The sequence below is a fragment of the Tympanuchus pallidicinctus genome, unplaced genomic scaffold (genome assembly GCF_026119805.1).
Source record: "Tympanuchus pallidicinctus isolate F22 unplaced genomic scaffold, pur_lepc_1.0 scaffold5, whole genome shotgun sequence".
Lineage (NCBI taxonomy): Eukaryota > Metazoa > Chordata > Aves > Galliformes > Phasianidae > Tympanuchus > Tympanuchus pallidicinctus.
The window spans coordinates 44,184,466-44,211,467 of NW_026294769.1; the positions used below are offsets into that span (position 1 = coordinate 44,184,466).

Below are 27,002 nucleotides of genomic sequence, written 5' to 3' on the forward strand. Positions count from 1 at the left end.
AATAGATAGCAAAGAAGGGCAAGTCAAATAACATTTCCTCTTGTCTTCCTTGCAAATTGTACTTACATTTTCATCTTTCAACTGAAACAACAGGAATTACAGTTCATTACTCATATCTGACTGAAAATCTGCCTGTAAGCAAAAGCATATTATTCCAGTAATTTGCAGATGACCTTGTTAGCTTTATTAATGTTCATTGTGTTGCTAAAGAAGTTATTTTTCTGCATTCACAAAAGGACTAAATCTGCAATAGCCTGAATAAAATAGTATTAAATAACAATTGGGAAAGTGCAATGCACAGCCCTATACTCATATTTAAACCATGCTGGGAATATTATAACAGGATGAAGACTCTGGAAAAAAAAAAAAAGATTGTCATCCGTATGTGTGTTATAAATACTGGAAGCTATTTATTTTGGCTAAAGGACAACATCACCGTTTCATGAAAATCTACCAAGTATCAAAAATTACCCTTTATTCTCCTAAGCAGCATTGTTTAATTATTATCACAAAACCTCAATTACACTGAAGTATTTGTTTCTGGAACAAAACCTGAGTTTTGGTTTCTGGATACGTGCCCCTCTCCATCCCCATGACTCCACAGAGGGATCTCAAGACAGAAGTGAGACTTCTTTCACATCTCTATTCTGCTTGGACAGCTGAGTTTTTCACAGCAGCACTAAGAAGAGCAAGAAGCAAAACCAATTTCTTCCCCATTCAAGCAGTCTCCACATCAACAGCACATGGATGACGAAGATCTCAGGTTGTCTTCTCTACCACTACCCACAACAAAAAGCTGTTGGCTTTCACACAACAGTAGAATCTTCTTATGGCTCTAACCACAGTTTCTAATAGAATTCAGGTAAGAGAATTAAAACCACCTACAAAGAGGTGGTGCTTAGCCAGATCTTCAACCACCACAATAGCCAAAGGCAGATATTCAGAGCCTAGAATACAGAGCCAACTAACAGGTCTTGCAGGTCTAATATGATCTAAATCACAGGTTTTGCAGGAACCCAGTCTGTACCAAGCCTGAGTGTGGACCACATGGCCTTATCACAGCAAAACAGAAGAAAATTCCATATACCCACACAGCAACATCCACTACTGGAACTGATGTGAGTTTCTCAGGCCCTGACACTGATTCAGTGAAAAGAGTTGCTCCAGATCATGATCTAATACCCTTAATTAATGAAGAATCACTTTAACAATATTTGTGACACAAACACGTGCTGTTACGTCCCACTCAATGGGTGATATTGAAGATTTACTTTAAAAACCTGCACAGGAGCCTTAACATTAGTCTCGGCCAGAGTGAAAAAGTCATTCCTCTCCTTGCTGAAAAGCCTCAGGAAATAATCCTTAGTTGACAAACGGGTTATCTTCATCCTTGTGCAGACATCCCAGCCTATGGAGAGATGCCTACAAAAACTGCCCCACAGTGAGTTAATGGATGCCCCACATAGAAATGAACTGTTCCCAAAGTGCCCTCACATGCTTGAGACAGTCCCATAACACTGGACACTGAAACAACACGTTGTTGCCTTTGACAAGGCTATGGTCAACTTGGATAGATCAAAGAATGTAAATAGCCAGAGATCCGAAAGAAATGAAGGGAAAAAGAGATGGGAGTCTCTACAGAATCATAGAGGGAAAAGAGGAATATGATCTTGCAAGAAACTGAAAGGAAGAAAATTAATTTATATTTTTTACTTTAGACAGAAGGCCACCAGAAACATAATTTGTTTCTAACTGATTCTATAAATAAATGAGACTGCTCACAGCTCAGTTGGGATCCTGAAAGAAATGAATATTCATCTCATGGGGAAAAGTAGATATCGACATGTAAAATCAACAATCAAATTTAAAAAATAAAAATATTTGGGTTTTTTATTACTAGGTAACATGTTCTACATATTTTGGGGTGGTTTGAATTTGTGTGTCAATTTTTATTTTTTTTTAATGCTAGCTTATATTCCCACATAAGGATCAAAAGTTAATACAGCATAAGTTAAACATTTCACCCTTTTCAAACATAAATCATTGTATCTAGATGAAAAAAATGACTGAATCAATATATTCCAAAAATCAGATTTAACTGAGTAATAATTTGCCAGAAAAAAAAAAAAAAAAGGCATCAGAATACTTTAATTGGTTCAACCAAATGTCATCGTTTAAACACTGAGTGCAGCACTGAAAAAGTAATTGCTGTTACAGAGGTTCTCCTTAATGATACTATTATAATTACATCTGCCTTCCTTTTTAAGATATAAACTATAACTGTGATTTAGGACTCCATTTGGAGCTCATTCTCTGTCACAGTAAGATATGTTAATACGTTAATAAAAGACAGAAGTGTTACTAACTTGCAGAGTTAGCATTTCCAAGAAAAAATGACATATAGTACATGAATCCTTCCAAGATGTTTCAAAAGCCCATAGATGGAAAAATGAAAAATTCACAATCAGCAGTAATTATTTTCACTGTTTAGATACTACTCAGCTGACACGTTTTGAGGAAAATTGGCCAATATGCTTTTATTTTAGCTGTAATTTTTTTATAAAGTCCGATTATTCTGTTTATTTCTTCTTTTTGTGAGTAGAAAAAAGCATGGCAGTTTTGTTTCTCAGTTACTTAGATTAGTAGATTATTAAGCACGTTATTTTTCATTAGTAAAAGATGCTCTCACACTTAGCAAACAGACGTGATAATCATAGTGGCTAGAGGCTACGGACAAATGACTTTCAGCCAACTTTAGGCACTTTTCTGTAGCAGTAACTTTTTTAAGAGGATAATTAACTGTTAGAGCAATATTCCTATGGAGGAGGAAGGCTGTCTGTAACTGTGAGATGCTCATTTTAAGTTAAATGGTTTTATTGGTACAGAGCTTTGCATAGGGTTAGCACTGTAATGAAATCTAATTCAACAGATGTCAGAGCAACTGAAGGTGATAGTCCTTTCTGGCCCAATAAAGCATGAAATTACCCCACATACTCTCCTTTCAGCTCTATCACAGTGGACTTTACAGACACACTCATCATCTTTAGGACAGAACGATTCCAAGAGCCAATAAACTTCTTTACCATTCTCACCAAACCACCCCCAGAAATCTCCAAAGCCCTTCTCCAGGTAAGAGAAGGAGCAGAGCTGGCCCCATGCTCATTACATAGTACCCCTGCCCATCAGTTCAGCTTTTAGAAGAAGCCTCACAATGGGTGGGCTCGAGACCAGCTGTAGCTCTCCAGGCTGCATGAGTTATTTACATCAGGAAGATCCTACTGGAAGATGATTACCCTCACACGTGCAGTCTGCAAACTATCACAACCTTTAATCAGCTTAGCACAGACAAGTTAGGCTTAAGTTTGCACGGAAGATTAAATGTGAGCCCTAAATCCCATGAAATTCATTGCAAGTTGGGTCCCTGACTTACTCAGGCTCCTTGGAACATCTTAATAAGCTCAGTTATTAAATTACTCTAACAGAGAGACTGACAGGGAGGTCATCAAAGAACGATACAGGAGAGTTACCTACAATAACCAAGACAATGTTACTAGTGGTCTCCACAGCTGGCAGATCACAACGAAGCACAGTGACAATCCACTCGGCATCCTTCCACTCTATGGCAGAATTTTACAAGTGACCGAAGAGAGATGATTTTGCATACTGGTGGATCCTAACTAAACTTTCAGATTCAGACTGAAAATCTGCCCACAAAACAAATGAAAGCACACAGTTTACAGGTAGGGGGAAAAGAGTAAAAAAAATGACCAAAAAAATCAGCATCTAGTACTCCTTCAAAGAGCAAATACAGAAGATGTAATACATTTCTATGTTTATGTAATATCTAACCGTAACTGTAATCCCCTGTCCAATTTTAATAAACTATATTGTAATCAGATCTTTTTATAACAGTATAAATTCAGTATCAACTCAATGCAGCACTCCCAATATTTATTAAGATGTATTTATTTTGCTTCTATACGTATAATGTAAAGTAAAGGTATACTGTATAATGTAAAATGTATAATGTAAAAGTAAAATAATCAAATAACAAAACCTCACCAATTACCAGTGTGGTTTAGTGGGCATGGTGGGGATGGGCCAGTGGCAGGACTGATGATATTATTGGGTTTTTTCCAACCTTCATGATACTATGATTCTATTTAACACATTCCTTTCTACCAGCTAATTTGCATATTTATAATAAATTTTTAAAATTACTCAAAGATCACAAGTCTACTTTTGTCATCACTGCTGCCAGTGCACTGAAAGAGCACTAACAGATCAGGCATAACAACACAAGACAAAAAAACTTCTGAGACACATAGACCTTCAGCCTACTGCTGCCTCTGACACAGGTGAAGCTCCTCAGCTATTTCATATAGCACATCTCAGCAACACTCACACCAAGGCAGAGTCACAAACGGCGCAGTAAGTTCAAGGAATACACCTGAATTTTGAGATGCCTCCTGTAGGGGTTTCCTCTTCTCCACCACAAAGTGGCCCCTTCCCATCACTGGAGTAACTCGTGACACCAGACACACTGATGTGGCAGCACTGATGTATGGCACACCGAAGGAACACACAACCTAGGGTTCAATTCTAACCTCCTAATCTGCAGAATTTGTTGTCAAACACATCACAGCTGCTATTTTCATGCTCCCTGAGCAGCACAACTACAGCTAGCACTATTTTGCTCACTTTGCAAGCGCTCTGCTGAGATTTTGCTGAGCCTGAGACAGACGTACAGAACCAAAACTCTTTTTGGATCAAATGTAGTTAAATCACCATCTGCTAACTCATGTAACAAACCACTCAGGCAACTGTTTCTTTCAAAACAGAAAACTGAGAGTAACACAGTACCATGGTTTTAAAACACTAAAACTGCTGGGAAAAACTTAGCAACTGAAAGATCAAAACGCTGCAGTGAAAAACTAGCAGAGAGATGACAGCTGAATCAGACATTTGTTTTCAGCAAATACAGCTGAATAGCCAAACAAAAATATTACTTCTTAGTTTCACACACATTCAACTGTGCAGAAAATTCCAACAGCTTGCCTTTCCTTCTCCACAGGAGAAAAAATTCAGAGATACCACATCAGGCTCCTATCTTTGGAATATTATCACAAGGCTGATGGGCCCATAATTCAGAATTCAACCATTGATGTTCATTGGCCAGACCTGTAAGCCATTACCACGGTATTAACAACATTAGATGGAGAGTCCCCAAGGACAAAGGAAATGAAGTGCTATGCACTTAAAAATCCATTCATAATAGGAAAATCCAAATGTTTTTGTTCAGCTTTTTTTCTTGCGACGTTATCATTAAACATTGTGACTCTAATCCAGAACTTTGATTTATTCCCCGGTGAAAGTATAGATTAACTGTTTTGACATGTTAATCTTTGACCGTTCAGTAAAGTGCAGTAGGAGCACTTTAATAACAATACATGCAGAACCAGAATATATTCAGTAACAGACAATTAGCACAATACAGCAATTTTATATACAAGCTTGCTCCCAAAACTGAACAAGAAAGCTGTTTGTACAGATAAGTGCTTATCAGTAGAAGAGGTGACACAGAGTTACCTAAACATGAGCAATCTCTCAGGAAAGCCCTGAGAAGGTTGTGGATAACTCCATACAGTTATACAAATTCTCTGTGATTCTGAGTACAACACAGAATGGATTGTGTCAGTGCTACTGCACAGATAGCAACTCAACACGGATCGTCTTTTATTAGCACACACTTCTGAAACCCATCAGGGAAATAATTACAAAATGCCAAAAAAGGGAAGCCTGAAGTCACAGGCCATTCCCACTGAGAGCAAATGGAAAATTTCTTTCCTTCTAGCCTAATCTAAATGTCTAAATATAATGAACAAGGTACTAGATGAAAACAGGAGGAAAGCAGTGGTCCTCAGGGACAGATAGGGACATGACTATTTTACATCAAGAGCAAAAGAAATCTGAAATGAGTAACAAGAATTGAGCAGTAAAAATGCATTTCAAAATGACAGCTCAACATTTTTCCATCTAAAGTTCTTCTGCCATCAAATTCAGATAAAGAAAATTGTCATGAATTCCCAAATTGTTTTCACAACGGAAAAAGACACCTGTTTTATTTTCTCCTAGCTGACTTGGTGAGTTGAGAAATTTTTAATAGACCATGTGCATTTTCATTATTTCAGATTTATTAAATTTTGTACAAAATTCCAAGACGATACGCTATCTGTTTAAGAATGAAAAAGCTTTACAGGTCTGCTCCTGCTCTCATTCAGCATCAGGTGTGCTTCATTATCTTCAGAGGGAAGATGCACGTGTCTACAGTTAGCAGTGATTTATTAACTCTTCTCAAAAGCTTCTCTAAATCTAATGTTCATTGGATGCCAATCTTCAGAACCACGGGGCTAAGACAGCAGGAACTCACCATGGCTCTGGCTTTCAGAAGCACGAAAGCATTAATATTAACTAAATGCCTCCAGCCCTTCCTTTCTGCTCTGAATCCCCTTGGTGCACAGCTAATTGCTTCTCCCCCCAGTATACACTTCTCCTGAGCCCTGCTGCAGAGCAGCCAGCCTCATGTGTTCTAAATCAGATGAGCAGCTCAGAGACAGGAATCCAGAGTGTTCAGGGCTTTTCAGGGTGCCTCTGAAGGCAGCTGAAGTGTTTTATGCAACCTAAGTAATCTAGTTTTTCTCCAGCTGAGTTTCTTACATTAGGAAATAAGCTGAATTACAAAAATGAAAATCTCTGTGGCCTTTTTAAAGCAAGCACATCAATTAGAAACATGAATAGAGAGGTCTTTATCGCAACTGACATTACTACTGTGAAACATTAATATTTTCAGCTGGAGAGAGGACTTTAGTTAATATAAAGATTAAGAAGTAACAAGGAATCTGGGAGATACAAATGACAAATGTGTTTGCCAAAAAAACGAGCCCTGAACTGATGACACTGACTTGTGCTCTATTATTACTTGCTTCACAATCCCACGTAAGAGGATTACTGTCTATTTTGGCACTGTGTATGACAAGAATATACAGCACATAACCAAGGGGCTGTGCTAAGAGACTGCCTCGTAACATCACTCCCACACACAGACTCTAAGGCACAGCTCCCACAGCACAAAGCAACCAGCTGTCCACTCCCCAAGATCCAAAGAAATGGGGGAAGGGGAAGCAAAGAAGTCAACAAGCCTTTGGGGTTTAATTCAGTGGGAATGCAATATAGCCAAAATTAAGGGCAGAACTGTATTATTTTGCAGTCCTCTGCATACAAAAATAACCACTCTGCCCCTCGTGGTCCACCTTCTATTCAGTACCAAAGCAGCAGAAAGCAATCTGAAAAGCAGCCAGGGACTCTGACAGTCACAAGAGCCGTGTTGCTACTATCTCTTCTAATGCCACGCTACTAATTCTTCTAATATCCCTGGACAGGCTACGCAGCAGGCATTAATCCAGCTCTAGAAGAGTTGCTTAGCCCCAAAGTCATACTTCAGAGAAATCTTTATATTCAGGCCACAAAGAAGCCCATCTGAGCATCTTATTAAGGTAGACATAGGAAATTCACTACATTCCTAATATACTACACCTTTTCTTTTTTTTTTCCTGTCAGGCACAATTTAAACAAAGGGCAGCTGGCTCACAGTGTAGGATGTCTATCTGCTAATGTAAACCTCATGGCTATCAAACTTCTCTACCATGACCATCCATCAGTCCTCCCACTGGCTGTGCCAGTTATGTCTTCTCCTCCTATAAGGAACTTGTCAGCTCTGACCCCACAGATAGCAAAACTGAATTTCAGTGTGCTGACCTGGGCAAACAGTGAAATGTTATTTCTCACATACTGAGAGAATGTCAATCCGAAACATTTCTTCCTGATTTTTTCCTCCAGAGATGTATACAAATAGAGTATAACTCTGAGAGACAAAATATGGGGTTTTCTTGAAAGCATTGCACTGCTTCAGTCCACAGAATGCTCTTCTTCTGCAGGTTTTAAGTTCAGAAAACAGAGGTGCAGGGAAGGATGAAAAGAGGAATAAAGATAAAGGGAAGTTAAATACAGATCACAAACAGTTCATTTTCACCCTATCCAAATAGTCCATTTTCCAGTGAAAATAGTGCTATTTAACTAAAGGAGTAATAGCTGCTCTAACTAAATCAGGGCAGAAACTCTTTCAAATACATTACTTCATATATTCTTCTGTTTTTTTCTTGTACACTGAATCTCCTACCTTACCACAGGCTGAAAAGGCACAAATGTACAGAACCCCTCTCGCACAACAAATGTGAAGGCTTTTTTCAACTCCTTTCATGTTAGGTGGGTGGGCAAATACCAGACAATTACTTTCACCTCATTTCTCACAAAAGGCTGAGCTCAAGTGCATGGGTGCAGTTCCTTTATCCAGTCTTTTTTTGGTCTTGTTTTTTCCCCCACTCAAGGTGGAATGACTCCCTGCTTGCTGTGTCCTACTTGCTTCTGAATGCCCAAACCTGAAACTCTTACCCATAAACTAAATAAGAACAAAAAACATCCAAATCTAAGCAAAAATCATAGAATCATTGAGGTTCTGAAAAGACCACCAAGATCATCTAGCCTAACCATCACTACCATGTCTACTAAACCACATACCTCAGTGCCACAGATCAATTGCTAATACGTATCAGGTATAGGAAGAAGCCAATGCTAATGAAGAAAAGTCTTTATTCGAAATTCTGCATGGGCTCAGTAGGTGTAGAACAGAACTAATGTTCCTCTCTTTATAAAGGAGGTGGGTAACAAAGCAACACCCATTGGTGTGTGGACAACCCCAAAAGCTCACATTCTGTGCTCAGTAATGCATTAAGATAAGAAACTTAATTTTCTGAAATTCCTATTTTTAGGCCAATTACACAATCTCACAGATAAATATCTCAGCTTGTGTGCATCAGCACTATCATACTGCAGACTTAAAACCTCATGTATTATCTCTATTCCCCTATGACTACACAATTTCTCTAGGGATACCCTCACTATTTTTACCACTCAGCAGCTGCATTAAATCAAGTTGATGCAAATTGCCCATCAGTTTTACAAAATTTAGAATCTGCAAAATTATGTTGCCATCTTCTACAGTAGGCGATTTTTTTTTACCTCTTAAAATGGGAATTGGTGGTCTTCTTGCAGCTGACTTAAGCATCACTACTAAACTTCTTTTTCCCTCGCTGGAATAAAGTAAGGAGCAGAAGCATAAAGATAGATTAAAATCAGAAAATGGCAAACTTTCCTGATTATTCTTTTGATATTGAGGTACCAGTGGAGGATAAGCCACATTCTGGGACTCACTGGCAGCATCACCTCCAGCTCTTCCCACCGTAGCATGGTGAGTCATAGAACCATGGAATCACAAGGTTGGCAATGACCTATAAGATCATCTAGTCCAGCCGTCTCCTCATCTCCATTGCTACCACTAGCACTAAACCATATCACGCAGCACGTCATCCAGATGCCTTTTGAACACCGCCAGGGATGGCGACTCCACCACCTCCCTGGGCAGCCATTCCAGTGCCTGACCACTCTCTGAGAGAAAAAGTTCTTAATTATGTTCAACCTAAACCTCCTCTGATACAATTTCTGGCCATTACCCCTTGTCCTGCTCATTGCCTGGGAGAAGAGGCCAAATCTCTCTTCACCACAACCTCCCTTCAGGAGGTTGTAAAGTGCAATGAGGTCTCCCCTGAGCCTCCTCTTCTCCAGACTGAACAATCCCAGCTCCCTCAGCCGCTCCTCATAAGGTTTGTGCTCCAGACCCCTCACCAGTTTCGTTGCCTTTCTCTGGACACATTCCAGGACCTCAACATCTTTCCTGTAGTAAGGAGCCCAAAACTGAACACAATACTCAAGGTGCAGCCTCACCAGTGCTGAATAGAGGGGGATGATCACCTCCCTGCTCCTGCTGGCCACACTATTTCTAATGCAGGCCAAGATGCTGTTGGCCATCTTGGCCACCTGAGCACACTGTCGGCTCATGTTCAGCTGAGCATCAACCAACACTCCCAGGTCCTTCTCTTCTTCACACTCATCCAGCTGCTCATCCCCAAGCCTGTAACGCTGCATGGGGTTGTTGTGCCCAAAGTGCAGGACCCGGCACTTGGCCTTGTTGAACCTCACCCCATTCACCTCAGCCCAGCGATCCAACCTGTCTAAATCCTCTGAAGGGCCTCCCTACCCTCAGGCAGATCAACACCACCTCCCAGCTTGGTGTCATCTACAAACTTACTGAGGGTGCACTCAATCCCCTCATCTAGGTCATCAATAAAGATATTAAACAAGATGGGCCCCAGTACTGACCCCTAGGGGACACCACTTGAAACAGGTCGCCAGCTGGACTTCACTCCATTCACCACGACCCGCTGGGCACGGCCTTGTAGCCAGTTCCTTACCCAAAGAAGGGTATATCTGTTCAGACCACGGGCAGCCAGTTTCCCCAGAAGAAGCCTGTGAGGGACCGTGTCAAAGGCTTTGCTGAAGTCTAGGCAGACTACATCAACAGCCCTTCCCTCATCTATCAGACTGGTCTCCCAGTTGTAGAAAGAGATGAGGTTGGTCAAACACGACCTGCCTTTCACGAACCCGTGCTGGCTGGGCCTGATCCCCTGGACACCACGTACATGCTGTGCAATCTCATCCAAGATGATTTGCTCCATAACCTTCCCTGGTACTGAGGTCAGGCTGACAGGCCTATCGTTCCCCGGATCCTCCTTACAGCCCCTCTTGAAGATAGGAGTCACATCAGCAAGCCTCCAATCCTCTGGGACCTCACCAGTTAACCAGGAGCGCTGACAGATGGCCAAGAGGGGCTCAGCAATCACCTCTGCCAGCTCCCTCAGCACCCGAGGGTGCAGCCCATCCGGTCCCATGGACTTGTGACAGTCCAGATGGAGGAGAAGCTCTCTGACTGTCTCCACCTGAATCGCTGGGGGCATTTTCTGAGCAGAGTACTGTGCCACAAACATGAAACCCTCCCTTCTCCTTAACATTTCCTGGTTTCTCCGCAGTCTAAAGAGCATCCTCACGAATTTCTCTTGTATTTGACCTGTGAGGCTCTGAGCTCATTCCTTTGGGACTTCTGATGGAAGAGGCACTGTTTTGAGCTGTCCGATATATAGCAAAACCTACCCAGACAACAGCTCAGCTGAACAGAGCAATTTCTCTTTAAGGACAAGGAAAGCTTGCTATACAGCAACCTCAGATAATATCTTACAGAGTATTTCCTCCAGAGATATGCTTTGGACACAAACAAGGCTTGCTTAGCACATTCTGTGCGAGTAATCACAGGTCAAGCAACCTCCACAGAGTGCTCACAACTCTTTCACTATGTACTGTGCTTTATCTACACACACGCACATTTCTTTAAAGGACTGCTGAGGAGGTCCAGCATTCAAACTTCAACCTGGGACTGAAAAACAGAAATAGGAGAAGTGGGAAGCTAGGTATTATTCAGAGCCCTTGGCTTCAGGAGCACTCTGGCACCTCCAAGTGCCTGCATGAAACTCAAGGGAAAACACCAAGTAGATCTGGGAAAAACATAGTGATAAACTATAGCAGCAAACACCAAGACCTGGCCCAATATCCACCAGAGGATATGCTCAGCTATTATATGGATTATATGAAATATTCTGACTCCAGAGAATACAATTTAACAAATCCAAAAAGGACAGAATGCAACAAGGAGAATCCCTATGGGATATACCTTTATCTATTAGAATAAATTCACTGAAAACAGACACATAGATATGGAAAGTAGTCACCAGCCTAACAAAGAGCTGACTAAATTCAAACAAGTGGAGAGCTGGGAGCTGGTTCCAGAGCAGCACTGGATGTTAAGAAAATGCTGAGACTCCCAAAGCTGTCACTCCAGACTTGCAAGTACTGATGGGTGCAGACCCCAGGAGCAGAACTATCTGTAGCTGAGGTCCTGTGCATGCTGCAAGGTGAAGCAAGCCTTAAAATCAATAAATACAGGCAGGGGGAAAATGGAAGAGATCAAAAAATGTCCCAGCAAAGCAAGGTGTACAGGAAAATGGAGAGGAGAAGCATAGTGGAACAGCATAGGAGCGTTTATCTTCCTTCAGTAATTTTCATATCAGCTTGTTCAAATCACAGTATAAGTACCCATGGTTGTGGGTTTTTTTTCCCCTAATGGCATCTCCTCCAGATTCCCCAGCAGACAAGTCACAATGGAATTCCCACTGGAGCGCAATGTTTTCCACCATGTTATGCGTCTTGGTGCCAATCAGGAGGTGAGAGCTGGTGCTTGGGATCAGACTGCCAAGTGCAGGAGCAGCACACAGCAGCACCAGAGTTTTGTGCTCACACCTCTCAGCTTGTGGAGAGGCTGAAGGGAGGAAGAAAAATCCATATCCACAAGCTCTCTCACTAGCACTGTGCAGCGTGCATGGATTTCTGGCCCTGTGACAGCACAACAGATGCACAAACTCAGCAACAAAGCAAGACATAGCACATACCTCTCTGTGCTGCAGCACGTTGACATATTCTTTCCCATCATGGGAAATGTCCTTTTTATTCCTGGGCTCTCAGGAGGGGCTGGGGCATGGGTCTGGCTGGCTGACAATCTCCATGCTGCATCGAGGCTGCAGAGCCCAGTCCTGGCCCCTCTGTGGATGTGGATGGGTTTGCAGAGGCACCCTTGGGCTGGGAGCTGAAACTGATAAACTCCAGGGGAGATTCACTGGGAGAACAGCCACCAGACTGCCCTGCCGTCAGCACACACAGCATCAATTGCTTGTGGCTTGTTCCCTCAGCAGCCACAGGCTGAGCTCATCCCAACCACTGCAGATTCATAGACTCACAGAATGAGATGGGTTGGAAGGGACCTTAAAGATGACGCAGTCCCAACCCCCTGCCGTGGGCAGGAATGCCACCTGCCAGATCAGGCTGTCCAGGGCCCCATCCAACCTGGCCTTGAGCACCCCCAGTCAGTAAAGGCAGCAGTGCCAGAGGAACTGACTGGAGCAGGAGCTGGTTCCGCATGGTTACTTCTTGACTGCTTTCAAAAGAAATGTAAAAATAATTTAAAAGCGAAGATCAAAACTGAGTTCATGCCTTCTATGTTTAATAAAAGTTTTAAAAATGTTATCAGGATGAAAGATTTAGAACAGGTTTAAAAGCAAAGTATGAAAACAAAGAAAGATTCTCACATGACAGAGTCACTTTCCTGCTCCTTTAAAATCTGTGGATGAAATCCATTCAACTGCTTTAAAAATTTCCTGATCAAAACTTGGACATGCTGGCAGCTTAAGCCTGGTTTACAACCCCACCTGCACTCTTTATGCAGCCAAATCAGAAAGCTATTTAGCTCTGTGTGATGGGACAGAGCAACTCTGTCTGCCCACCTATATGAGATTCTCCTCTCCTTTGACTGCATAAGAACTCATACAGCTTACACACCCACAAACAAAGATTGGCAAGGTACAGGGGCTACTGCATAAGAGTTAAGGGAAACACATTTAGTATCCCTGGCAACTTGGAATCGAACCCACCTGCAGCAGCAGCAGCAATTACAGGGACTCTTTACAAAACAATCAGTGTACAGGGCTGAAGTTTCCAGCCACAAGGTAACTAGACACTGGATCCCAACCATTCAGTCCCTGGGAGAAGGTACAGACAAGCCAGTGCTCAAAGGCTGCTTTCATGTCTAAGTTTCCAGGCTTCTCTGGGGAGCTCTGCAAGCCCAGACACTTGTCTGCCAGAATCAGGTCGGCGGCAGAACTCTCCTGGGAGGAGAGGAGCCGTGCTCTAAGCAAGCAGCATTCCTGAGCACCAGCAAGAAGAAGGGGCACTCCCAGGCCCAGAAGGTCTAAGCAAACGCAGCCAATGAGGCTGGTACTTCCAGGAGCTTCATGCTCCTGGGCCCCACCTCAGCTGCAGAATAAGGCAATAAAACTGCATAGCTGAACTTCAAGTAATTATTACAAACTGTGTCTGCTGCCTGATCAGCATTTTAACATAAAGGAGGTTACAGAAATGCCAGAGAAGCACAATACTCAATGTTCCGAGTAATAAATCATCTGCGTGGGAACAGAGCTCAATCCGATCCATGCGTACATGCAGCCCCCTCAGCTGCACCCTGAGAGGCTGCAATGGTCTGAGAGCACGGTGCCCAGCTGCAGCCTGCCCTGCTCCCAGAAAGCAAACAGCTGCTCATGGGCAGCTCTGAGCATCAGCCCACGGATGAACTAAGGTGTAGTTTTCACTCAGATAAACCGATCCCACAGCTGAGAACAACCTGAGCTCACTGCTCTTTTAAACAGGAAATCCAGTGAGCAATAAAAAACGCTGGTGAGCATTTTTGCCAATTTCAGCTTTGATACTCTTCTGCTAATGTTAGAAACAGCAATCCACAAATGGTCCTCCTGAAAACAAAGACGGAGTCCAAGTATTTTAGAAACACGTCTAAATATTTATTCTTCTTCCAGGGCAGGAAAGGATTTTACTTCCCTAGTTCTCATGCCATTATCTGCACCAACCTCAGTTACATACATCTATACATTTTTTCTGCTGTCTTCTCATAAAAGCTTTATCCTTGCATTTCATAATTATTGTTTCTTCTCTAAACTACTGAAAAACCCACCTTCTGCTAAATCTGCATAGGCCATTTGCTAATAACCCATCATCACCAGCTAACGGCATTCTTGAATAAGACAATAAAGCATCCTTAGCATAACAAATAATCCATCTACGAGTCCTTTCTGGAGGTTACTAGTGAAAGCCAGATATTTCTGAATGCTGAAATATTCTCATCAGCGCAATACTTCTGTAAATTCCCATACTGTCCTCTTATGTATGAATTTTCTAAGTAAATTCTTTTGTTATTACAATGGGCACTTGCAAAAGAAGTAAAACATTTTAAAATTATTCAGGCACCATAATGCCTACAAAATGCCTACAAAACCTTCCAAGTACCACAGCTAATTCCAGGAACAGCTCCTATAGTTCATAATGCAAGTGCAGAATGACCTCACAGTCAAGACAAACTATCAGATCCCTAAAAAAAAAAAAAAAAAAAAAAAAAAAAGAAACAACTCCACTGTGTTCAAGTTTCAGAATTTGACAGCAAGGTACAAAAAGCTTTTAGAAGTCCAATCTGACTCTGAATGTGAACTGGAAGAGTTTTCACCCTGATGTACCTTCAAGAACAAGCTGCATGCCTGGGGAACTCTACCCTACAGCCAAGCACCAGAGGACAAGATTTGAGGCGCACACAATGACAACTCTGTGGTCTGATTTTTGGGCTGTCCTGTGTGGAGCCAGGAGGAGTTGGACTCGATGACCCTCATGAGCCCCTTCCAATTTGGGATATTCTGTGATTCTACAACTTAGTGATTCAGCAGTTTCTACAGAAGATGCGTACCTTCCATTTCGGATTATCTATGTTTAAGGGAGTCAGCCCTTGCATTTCTCAGGCACCTGCTATAATCCCGGCTTGCTTCCAAGCCTGATGCCATGCATTTTCTCCAGGTCAGCCCTGCAGCATCAAAGCCCCGCCAGGCCAAGGGGCTGAGCACCCCGAGCTTCACAAGGGAGAAACATCCCACAGTGAGCTCACACATCGCCGTGCAAGCGCCCGGACACTCGTCCCCTTGGCACCTTTGTCCTACTAAAAGCAACACACCACCTTGCGAACTGGCACCTGGCCACCCCGACAGATGGACTGGAGTGCAGGCAGCCAAGAGACTATGTATAAGCACCAAATATGTTTTTGAGAGGAGGACTTCCAGCCAGGAATGTTAAAACAGCTGTCCGCATTGAGCTTGCATGCCTACACTTAAGAGGATATGCTATTGCCACTCGAGCCCTGAGCTGGATTAACTTGAAAAATAAATAAAATAGCCTCCACATCCACATAAGGTGAGCTTTTGCAGCATCAGGATTAGTGATGCTGAGGGGGCTTCACCATCCATCAGTCAGCAGGCAAACTGAAGGCTGAAGTGCTCCGAAGTTGTGCAGATCCATGGAACTTTTCTCTTGTGCATGCTTCCTAACAAATGTTTTTCAGTTGAACACGTATTTAAATCTGTTTTAATTAAAAAGCACAGCATGCAGTACCAGCCTGATTTCCAACAAACACACTGGTGACTTCACACTCTGCACTGGAGGATACCTCTAGTTTGAAATTAGCCATCTTCACTGAAAAGCATCCTTGTGTGAAAGGAATGCTTTCACCAGGCTTTCTCTTCTTTTCAAAACCTCTAAACATTCCAGCCCAAGATTTTTGGTTAGCTTTTGGCTACATACATCCACAGCATTCAAAGCTAGGTTAGATGGAGCCCTGGTAATCAGCACACTTGCCTCTATGGTCCCACAGTGTGCCTGGCCAGGCTGCCCACTGCCTATGAAGGTCTCTCTTCAAGAACTGAAACATTCCAAACCTCAGAGAAGCACCAAGCACAGGTTGCTCACGCCAGCATGACCAACTATTTTTTTTTCTTTCCACAGAACTCAGATTCTACTCCTGCACTTAAACACTATATAGCTTAAAAACTGACAGGAAGCAACTAGTGAATCTTTTAAATGTGCTTTGTGTTCATATTAACTCTCATTTCCCAGCGGATAGATCAGATGGCTGGCACAAAACCCACATTCACACTTCAGCTGAGTATCTCACCTTCACTTTTCTCATTCACTACACACAAGCATCCCATCTATGTGGACATTCCCAGTATAGATCAAAGCAGCACTCATCACCTGGCTCCCGGCTCACCCACAGCCTTCCAGCAGTTGCTGGTGTCTTTTACCTTTGCTAAGGCTTTGAGGCTGATCTCTGCAGCAATTAAAAGCTGCCTGAGTCATTTTGCCATGACTTCCTGTGGCAGCAGAAATTCACAGCAGCACAGTTTCTCCTGCACTGAGGATTTCCAATAACCTTACCTCCCCCTCACTAGGGCTCTCTCACTCCACTCCTCTCCTTTGCCCTTCATGTCTCACCTGCAGCCAATTCCCTCTCATTTTCCCTTGTTTTTAAGAGTGGTATGAAATTACCTGTTGCCAAAATTTTCAGCCCACTCTCTACTGCTCCAAACTACAGTTATGGACCTCAGCAACAAGACACTTTGTTCTTCCAGGCTAAGCTAGATTTCCATCCCAGCACACTTTTCTCAGAGGCTGGGGAGCGCAGGAAAATGCTGTGTAAAATATTTCACCAGGCTGATCAGCAGTGCTGCGAGAACAGCAGAGGAAACACAGCTAATACCTACACTTCCTTGTGAAGCCCAAAAACATTAAGGGCTTTCTCAAGACACTATACATAGAACTGACTTTAAAATGGTTCAGGGAGCAGTCATGTTGCTGATGAATAGGTCACAGGGAATAAAAAACACAGATATGGATCATTAACTTTTGCTTAACAAAGTAATTACACACACATACCATGTGCGTTCCTGTCATAAATGTCTATTTTACAGGGAATGATTACCTCCAAAGTTATTGCAAAGATGCAGCAAATTAACTGGCAATGGGAATGCTGAGCAACCACTTAAGCAGCTCTCCCAGCACCATCAGTGCCTCCCTTAATCTGAGAATGATTTGAAGGGCCGAGATTCATTTCTCACAGAATCACATAAGATACCAGCAGAGCACAGGGAACAACTAATCCTCCTTCATACTACGCACACTATCAACAGTGTTGATATCTATCATCTCCAATCCCCAAATAAGTTCAGTACATAGTTAACCAAGAAAATCCTTTCTCGCATGATAGGAACACCTCCTGTACCTGCCAAACTCCAATTCAGAGGGTTGTAACTTTGGGGTGTTCCTCGAGCTCCCGTAACTGAGCTCTAACCCTGAAGGTGTCACTTACTGTTATATCCAAGTTCTTTCCAACTGAGTTCCGACATGACTTATTGATGCCTGCCAAAATTCATTGCTAAATAACTTCTGGGAAAGTAAAACAAAACATGTAAAAATCTGTCAAAGTATCGATAAAACATCAGCATTATAAATACTCCAGATGAATGGCACGCTGGCCAAAATTTAGAAATGCATTTTTTCTGCATTAGCAAAAAGAGCACTGTTGAAGGGGCTGAGCTAACTGTAGCACTGCTTGCAGAAGTCACCTGCTTATGGTGGGGAAGGCGACCTTCTCTGATGTCCTGCTCCACACTGTTACATACTGCCTGAGCTTCACCTGTCACTGCTGGTCACCATCCCACAAGAAAAGGGACGGAGGGGGAGGGCATTTTATCACAGGAAAGCACAGCAAATTTATTTGGAAAGTTTCCTTTGGAAGGCAACCTGATGCTGTTCAGAAGGCACAGAGCTCAGCCAAAGATGCCTTACCTAGGTAAAGCGAGGCGTTCTCTTTCTTGACATTGTCATCCAGGTAGGTTGGTCCCAAGGTATAGATGGGTGTGGAGCCCATGCCGATGAGAATTTGGGCACAAATGAATAAAGCTACATAGAGGGAGTGATCGTTCCCACCGGAATCCTTGATGCAGGCCGGCGAGTCCCACTGCTCCTTGGCGGTGCCATTGCCGGTCACGCACAAGCCCTCGTTGCTGACGGAGGAGTTCAGCTCCTGGATCTGGTACGGCGGGGAGATGAAGTGAGGTAGGGAGAAGAGAGCGGCCCCCAGGGCAATGAAGAAGCCCCCGACGGCCAGCCAGAGCGGCCTGCGCCCGCGCCCCCCGAAGTAGCTGATGAACACCACCACCACCAGGCTCCCGATGTCGAAGCAGCTGACCAGCAGCCCCGACTCCGAGCTCTTCAGGCTGTATCTCCGCTCGATGGTGGTGATGACGCTGCTCAGGTAGCCGGAGACCATGAGGGACTGGATGAAGGTCAGGAAGCACATGCACACCAGGAAGAAGCGCGAGTCCGCCAACACTGCCCGGAGGCACGCTCTGCCCGGCGGCCCCGCCAGCAGCAGCGGCGGCGGAGGCGGCGGGGGGGCTCCAGGGGACACCCCTCTCCCTGCCGCCGCCGGCTCCGTCCTCCGGGGGAAGCTCCCGATGGCGGCGGCGGCGGCGACAGGCGGGGTGCCGGCAGTCCCGGCGGCGCCCGACCCGTCCTCGGGAGCCGCCGGGACGCCGGCGCTCGGCGAGGCATCGCCGCCGCCCCCGGCCGCCAGGGGGGAGCCGAGCGCGGCCCCGCGGCCCAGGGGCGCCGCCCCGCCGATTGCCGGCAGGCTGCGGCACCGCGCCGCCGCCGCCCGCTCCGCCCCGGGGCAACGCTGCTGCGCCGCGCCGTCCGCCGAGGCCATGCTGCGCGCCGTGCCTCACAGCCGCCCGCTCGGCTCCATCGCCGCCGCGCGTCGAACGCGCTGAAAGAGCCGGCGGGAGTGCAGCATCGCGGGGAGGGGAGGAGGGAGGGAGGGGACAGGGGTGGCCCTAGCCGCGGCCGCACGTGTCAGCCCGAGCCACTTCTGGCTCCATCCTCCCTCGGTCGCGCTCAAGGGGCCACCCGCCCTCCGGGACGGCCCCGCTGCCGGCGGCTCCCGACTCCCTCCGCCGCGCGGCCGCGCTCGGCATCCGCCCGTCGCTCCGCCGCCCGCATCCTCCTCGCTCGCTCTGGCTCTCGAGATCTCTCTCTCTCCGCGCCGCTGCTGACGGAGCTCTGGGGACCGCCGAGCTGCGGGACGGAAAGCAACGCGGCGGTCAGCAGCGCACCGCCCGGCGCTTTGCACCCTCCCCCCCCCCTCCGCGCACCGGGAGCGCCCACCGCCTCCACGGGTTTACATAAGGCACAGGCATGTCGGCGGAGCGCGACCCTACGCCAAAGGTCGCCGTGCCACGCTTTTTATTTTCGAGCCTAAAAATAACCGCGCAGAAATAAACACCCGGCGAGGAGGGGGGGGGGGGAGAGCGGCACGGGCGGGGGTAAGGGGAACAAAGCCGGGCGGGAGCCGTGCCCCCCCGGAGCCCGCCCGGCGCTGCCTACCCGAGCGTGGGGCGCGGGAGCTCCTTTGTCCGCTTTGTCTCCGACTCGGGGCGGGCGGGGAGGAACGCGGCCCCTCGCCGCCGGCGCCTCAAGCCCGGTGCCCCCCGGCCGCCTCCGCCTCCGGGCAGCGCAGGCGCGAGCGCAGCCCGGCTCGGAGCCGCGATGCCGGCTGCTGCCAGGCTACCTCCGCCCCGCTGCCGCTTCGCGTCCCGTTCCGAGAGCAAGACGGGCCCGCCGCCAAAAAGGCACCTCTGGCACCGCGGGGCGGCACCGAGGGCGCTCCGCTGTGCTTTGTAAGGGAGGTGAAATCTGCGGAGGGCGATACACTAACTACTGCGTGTGTTGCGAAGTGAGAGGAAAGAACAAAGGGATTCCGTAGGGGAAATAAAGAAGCACCCGACGGCCCGCGCTGTGCAGGGTCCTGTCTGCAGCGTGAGCCCGAAAGTGGGATACACGCACATCTGGGGAACGGAGTTCAGGGTGCGCTCGTCAGGGAGCTTCCCCTTCGTGCCCTCCTGCCGGTGTGTGCCGTGTCCTCAGTCACGCTTTCGTTTCCCCTCCAGTTTCTCTGGTTTAAAAGCTCCTGCACGCTGTGGCGTGCGTTGTGCTCTGACAGAGGACGCACTGACTGAAACATTCCTCTTTGTGACCTAAGCGTTACCATAAAATAATCCTAAAGAATGCGCGAAAATCATATCCTATGCATTTCTGAAGAGATAACACCTGGTGCTTTTCGGATGTGCTGCAGGATCTCAGTTTGGTTTGTTTCTCCTCTAAACAAAAGCAATGTTTAAGTCATTAGATTGATTTACTTACACATAATCCCGGTCAATAGGACCATAAGATTCCATTGTCTATTTTAGATTGATTCTCAGTAGCTGTTTCTGCCCACATAGCACTTAGCCACCTCAAATGCAGCACAGCCCAAGCCATGCTTCTACTGTTTATAGGGTACCCCGAGTCCAGTGGTTGTTGGGCCTTTTATGCTGGTTTTCTCAAGGATCCATTGCATCTCAGTGCTTCATTCTACACAAGGTCCCTGACCCATCACTGACACATGCGTATACAGAGTCTGCTCCGAGAGTAATGCCTCCTATTTTATTATGTTGCTTGCAATACCAGTGGTGGATGTTGGTGGTATGGCAGTAGAGATTGAACTTTCCTGCCACTATGCCATTACATTTTGTTGCTGTGTGACAGATGGCTGCAGAGAGGCAGTCCAACAGAATGGCATCTGACATGTAAGTGCTTGTGAAGCAAAGGTGAGTCACTGAATTATTCCATGTGGAAAAAAATCACACCCACTGATTTAATTGAGATTCAGTTCTGGAGATCAAACAGTGGATGTAAGCACAGTGAGGCGGTGGGTGCTGCATTTCAGTAGTGACCACAGTGACAATGGGCCACTTCCACTGGTGCACTTTTTTATGAGCTCAGCGTGCAGGCTCTTATTCATCACTGGGGAAAATGTACAGCTAGTGGTGGTGACTATGAGAAATAGTTTTGTAGCTGAGAATTTGCTCTATCGAATAGTGTTATTTTGCTCTTTGTATCTATTGTTGTTATCATGGAAATAAATAGGAGAACTTACTTTTGGAGTGACCTACATAGTTTCCATTTGTGAGGTTAATGATGTGGGCTGACCAAAGGCCACATGCTATAGCTGTGATGGATTTGGGAATCACATGCTTCTGCTGGCACAGGGAGCTGTTGATGCCTGGTGAAGTGTTGGACCCTGGTCTGTCCCAGGCCATGAGGGGAGTAAAGAGCCCTGCTGAAGTTTCTGGGAGCCAATGGGTCTGCTTCTCCTTCAGAATTTCATGTACGCAGCCACTATACCACAAATGCAAATAAATCAGCTTTTCTTCCTTCCCTGTTTCGCTAACACTGCTGCCATTTTTGGGCAACATCTGCTCTTCATTCCCAGCCCAATATTAATAAAGCAATAAGCAAAACAGGATGTGCATTAGGAGGCTAATGGGTTGTGGGTCCTCCTGGAACGCAAGCACTGGGAGTGTAAAGTGAGAGGACAAGTGAGAGCTCCTCAGGGAACCTCAGCAACACTATGTCCTAACAAGCCCCTGAGGGCAGCTCTGAGAGCAGCTCCATTTTTGTTTGAGACTTCAGGCAGCAGATCTAAACTAAGGAGCTTGTTTAGTACGAGAAATGAGCTTAGCCACACTCAGATTGCACAGGAAAGTGTCCAGATGGGTTTTGAATAGCTCCAGCAAAAACTCTCTCTGCAGCTTGTTCCAGTGCTCTGTCGTCCTCAAGGTAAGAAGTTATTCCTCACGTTTGTATGGAGCTTCCTGCGTTCCAGTTTGTGCCCACTGAGCCTTCTTCTGTTGCTACACAGTACTGAAAAGAGCCTGGCTCCATCCATTTGACTCCTTCAGGTTTTATATTTATAGCACTGATAAGACTCCTCCTCAAACTTGACTTCTCCAGGCTGAGCAGTCCCAGTTCTCTCATCCTTTCCTCATATGGGAGATGCTCCAAGACACTATTATCTCTGTGGCTCTCTGCTGGATTCTCTCTGGATGTTCACTGTCTTGGGCTTTCTTAATCATTGTGAAAATGGGACCAAAAGCATCAAATCTTTGTGCCCGTGTTCTATATGTGTACACAAAGAAGAAAAACAAATTTGAATGTAAAAAGTCTCAGGTGTTCGTTAAACATAAGGAGCTTAAATAATAAAATGAAACAATTATAATTAAAAAAAAAAAAAAAAAAAAAAAAAAAGCAAGAAGGGAAAGTGTAGAAGAAAGAAACTATGCGCATTTTATTTTTCTACATGCTGTGAACCTCTGGAGAGCATCCTGATGAATGATAAGTGACAAACGAAGAGTGAAGGGCTGTAATTCCCAGTGCTGCAATGTCTGACTGTACCAAGAGGTGTGCAGTGGGCAGAAGCCAGGGGGGGATGCAGGGAGTTACAGAGTAAGGGAAGAGCCTCAGTGGTCTGAGACTAGGGAGGGGAGAGGGCCTTCCCTCTGACCTTTGTTATTAAACACTAGGATACTCTGATTAAAAAATATACACTGCTGTGGTACCCTAGCACAAATAAGATGTGCAGTGATATATGCCTTGAATGTAAAGGCACATTTAGTGCTTACTGTTATTTCCTAGAACCCCTAGTTTTAAGCCTTTTTGTCCTACTGCAACAGTAGTATCAGGCATGGGATAGACAATATAAATGGGAGAGGCAAAGGGAGTTATATGCAGCCTTTCTACTCCATTTCACTCCTGGTGTTCACATTTTCTCTCTGAAAGTTCCTTTACTACATCCTGCTTTTAAAGTGGTGCAAACATTCATTTGATATTGTGGCAAGTGCTCTTTGAACCCAGGATCAAAGCCACGAGCAAAGACTGAAGCAGGTTTCCTCCTCACTCTCATTCACCAGGATCTTGCTTTTCGGTGTCTGCTGCTTTATTTCAATGTCACCTTTCCACAGCCTCTTGGCAATAATTCTGTGTTCACGTATAACCTGATGTATTTATATTCAGTTAATGTATGTGTTATGACCTTAGCTATCCTTACACATTATTTCCTTTCCACACTTACATGACCTTATGTGTGCTGGTTTTAGATGGTAAGTGACAAAGTCAAAATTAAAGTTTGAATCTGCTTGAATTCTTTGCCCATATCCAAATTCATAATTCCATATTAAAATAGAACATTTGCTCATTGTTTTTGTCCCCTGCATGATCATTAGCTTCTCTCAGGGGAATTGCACTGGAAAAATCACAGAATATCAGCATGACAATAGAAGAAATATGGAAGAATGCCACTAAGTAAAAATATCCTCTCCCCAAGTCAGTGTGCAGGAACATAAACATGTCTGGGAGCTCCTGGATCACCTCCCCTTCCCCTTGAAAGGATCCACAGCAGGATCCTTCTCAGTCTGATGTGACCAAAGCACTCCCTGAACACCAGCATCACCAACTGCAGAACTCATCCTGTGAGAAACTTGGGGGCCTTAAACCTAAATCTATAATGCACCATTAAACAGAGAGAAAGAAAGAAATCGATTCCATTGCCAGTATCTAAATTAATCCACAGTGTATCCACAGGCACATCAGGTTCATTTTTATGGACCATGCAGGTCTCTGAATTTGCTGCCTGGAATCAGTGCTTGTGCCTTGACACAAAGGGAAAGAACATTTGTGCAAAGCAGTGCCTTTAAAAATCATAGACTGGTTTGATTTCTGAGTAGCAATAAAGGAGTTGAAAGCAGCTGGGTATAGTAAAAGGTAGCAAAAATAAGGGTAATGCAGGATTTGCTAGGAGAAGGAGTGATGAGAATACACTCACATTAAACACATTTTTCTCTAAACTGGGATTTCACATCAGTGATTTGGTAAATCTAAGAACATTAAAAGTGTCCTTCAATTGCGAGTACAGAAGTTAGAAGTTAGCTTCCTTCTCTTTTAGCAGATCTGAAAAGAGAGAAAACTACTGAAACAAGGAAAACCATAATCTGAGATAATCATAGAATCATAGAATGGCCTGGGTTGAAAAGGACCACAGTGATCATCTAACTCCAACCCCTTGCCATGGGCAGGGTCACCAACCATCAGCCCAGGCTGCCCAGAGCCACATCCAGCCTGGCCTTGAATGCCTCCAGGGATGGAGCATCCACAACCTCCTTGAGCAACCTGTTCCAGTGTGTCACCACCTCTGTGTGAAACATTTCCTTCTAAGAAAATCCATAAGGATTCTACTCCCAACATCTGGAATTGCAAAGCCCATTTAAAGCCCTGGGACTACTGTACAGCTCCCGCACTTAAACCAAATTTTCTACCCAGAATATGAAAACCAGAAAAGAATGCAGTGGGCTATTGGCAAATGCAGAGTCTGCAGTGAGACAGTGCAGAAAGCTGAGATAGAAAAAGAAGCCAGGACAGCATCTGGTGAATATGTACCAATGTTCAAAACAGATTTAGGCCAGATATAAGAGCAGGTTTTTGTTGTTTTTATAGAAAGGATGTTTTGCCCAGCAGGGCATATTTTACAGCCTAAGGGTCTCTATACAAATAAACTCACAGGCCTCTTAGAAGAATGCATGCAAAATTATCCCAAAGTTATGTATTTATTATTATAAGGCTGAAAAAAGAGACAAAGGAAATGCTCTAAGAGGAACCATATGCTGAAACATTATTCACCTTCTAATCCTTGAAAACATGTTTTTCATGTGGGCACTCTGGAAGCTTATTTCAGAAAGCAGTAGCCTCTTGCAGCTGGTGACCCAAGAAGGCATTCAGGCAAGGCAGTCATGGGGTCTTAACATGAAATCTAATGGGAAATTCAAACTACTGCAGCCTCCCAGAGTCTCTTGAAGACCACTCTACTACAGGAGATGAAACCACACACAGGGTGGGGCACTCATCTGTGCAAGAGGATGTAAAGTATTTGGGGATGTGCAATAGCTCTCTAAAGGGGTAAAATACAGACTATGCACTAGCACTGTGAATTGCACAGCTCTTCTGCCTTAAAAAAACCTTGTTTGCATGAGATGCTGCTTTCTATTAGCACTTAAAGGGAATGCACCAGAGCCCCAAGGTCCCTGAGATAAGGAGATACTATGTAGATAGAGATATCTGTTCTCCCCTAGGGTGAGAGAAGGGCCAGAATCACCTTGTCCTCACACCAAGCCAGAAGGAAAAAAGCAAAAGACAAGTCATTTGTGGCCAATTATGCTGCAATGCACTGGCAAAGGTAAGAGCAACACAGTTCAGGTTCATTTTCAGTTTCACGCAGCTTCATTTGTATTGAACACTAACTTTAATCTGGCAGTAAGGGTTGGGTAGGAACTGGGGAAACTGTAGCACTGGAGCTGAAGTGAGAGAGAGCAGAGCAGAGGTGCTGAGCTGATGGGTCCTGCCTTAGCAGGGCTGGTGTCAAGAAAGCCAGATGGAGAGATGTCAGACTGAGAGGACACCTTCCCAGAGGAAAAAATACAGACCCATTTTTTTCTTCTGCCCTCATCTCCTACCTCAGGCTTTCCTGCTGCCTCCAGTGTGATCCAGCGATCTTGCTGTCAAGAAGAGGAATGTAACTGTGCCAGTGCTTCCTCGAGTGATAACATTCTGTATCAGATAAGCAGGAGAATCCCTGTACAGCTCTTCTGCCGAAGGTTACAGATACCTATCAGAAACATACTGTCATGACATTCTGGAGATCTGTTCTCACGTTAGCATTAGTCAACAGTTTAAATCTTGTAAGGAAGATGGGATATGCTCAGCAGAAATATTGACTAGACCAGACATTGTCAGAAGGGGAATTGCAAGAGGGGCTGAGGGACCACAAGTCAGTCTTTTGCAAACACAGTTTCCATACTGTTGTGGAAGGAAGTTCCAGCTGCTCCCATCCTTCACTCAAACCAGCTGACAATTGGATCCTGGCTGGGTTACTGAGTAAATTTGATCTGTTATATCTGCAATAATGTCATTAATAATGTTGTTCTGACCAGTAATGCCATCTGCAAAAAGCTGAGGGTCTCAATGTGAAGGCTATCGACTCAAGGATGGCCCAAGACACAATTCACCTCAACCAAAATCCCTCCTTTACCCAGATGGTAATCTTCTCTTCTCTTAAAAAACAAAATAAAATAAAATAAAATAAAATAAAATAAAATAAAATAAAATAAAATAAAATAAAATAAAAATTTATTTGTATTAATTGTTGACTTAGTCCTAGATGTCAGTAGGGATCATTAAGACCAAGGTGTTGTGTAATCATAGAATCACAGAATTATTAAGGCTGGAAAAGACCACTAAGATCATCTAGTCCAACCACAAACACATCATCACCATGCACACTCACCATGTCCCTCAGTGCCACATCTTGAACATGTTGCTTGAACACCTCCAGGGACAATGACTTCACCACCTTCCTGGGCAGCCTGTTGCAATGTCTCAGCACTCTTTCTGAGAATAATTTTTTCCTAATATCCAACTGGTGGAACTTGAGGCCATTACCTCTTGTCCTATCACTGTTACCTGGTAGATGAGAGATCAGCCCCCACCTCACCACGCCTTCCTTTCAGGTAATTGTGGAG

General features: G+C 44.7%; 1 protein-coding gene and 1 long non-coding RNA gene across 3 annotated transcripts in view; one reads left to right on the top strand and one right to left on the bottom strand.

Moving 5' to 3' along the window:
- The window catches only part of SLCO5A1 (solute carrier organic anion transporter family member 5A1), a 68,694-nt gene extending 48,592 nt beyond the window's left edge, over window positions 1-20,102 (bottom strand). The window contains exons 1-2 of one of the 2 annotated variants that reach the window (XM_052704901.1): window positions 19,942-20,102; window positions 18,343-19,632 (exon numbers count right to left, since the gene is read on the bottom strand). In XM_052704901.1, coding sequence (XP_052560861.1) covers window positions 18,343-19,264 — 922 coding nt within the window. In that variant the 5' untranslated portion in view covers window positions 19,265-19,632; window positions 19,942-20,102. Of the gene's footprint in view, window positions 1-18,342; window positions 19,681-19,941 lie in introns of those variants that run through there. The other variant, XM_052704902.1, reaches the window with a different exon arrangement.
- Window positions 18,196-18,899, top strand: LOC128091608 (uncharacterized). The gene is made up of 3 exons (XR_008211487.1): window positions 18,196-18,385; window positions 18,501-18,612; window positions 18,722-18,899. It is a non-coding gene; the product is annotated as an uncharacterized LOC128091608 (long non-coding RNA).
- Window positions 20,103-27,002: the final 6,900 nt, after the last annotated feature.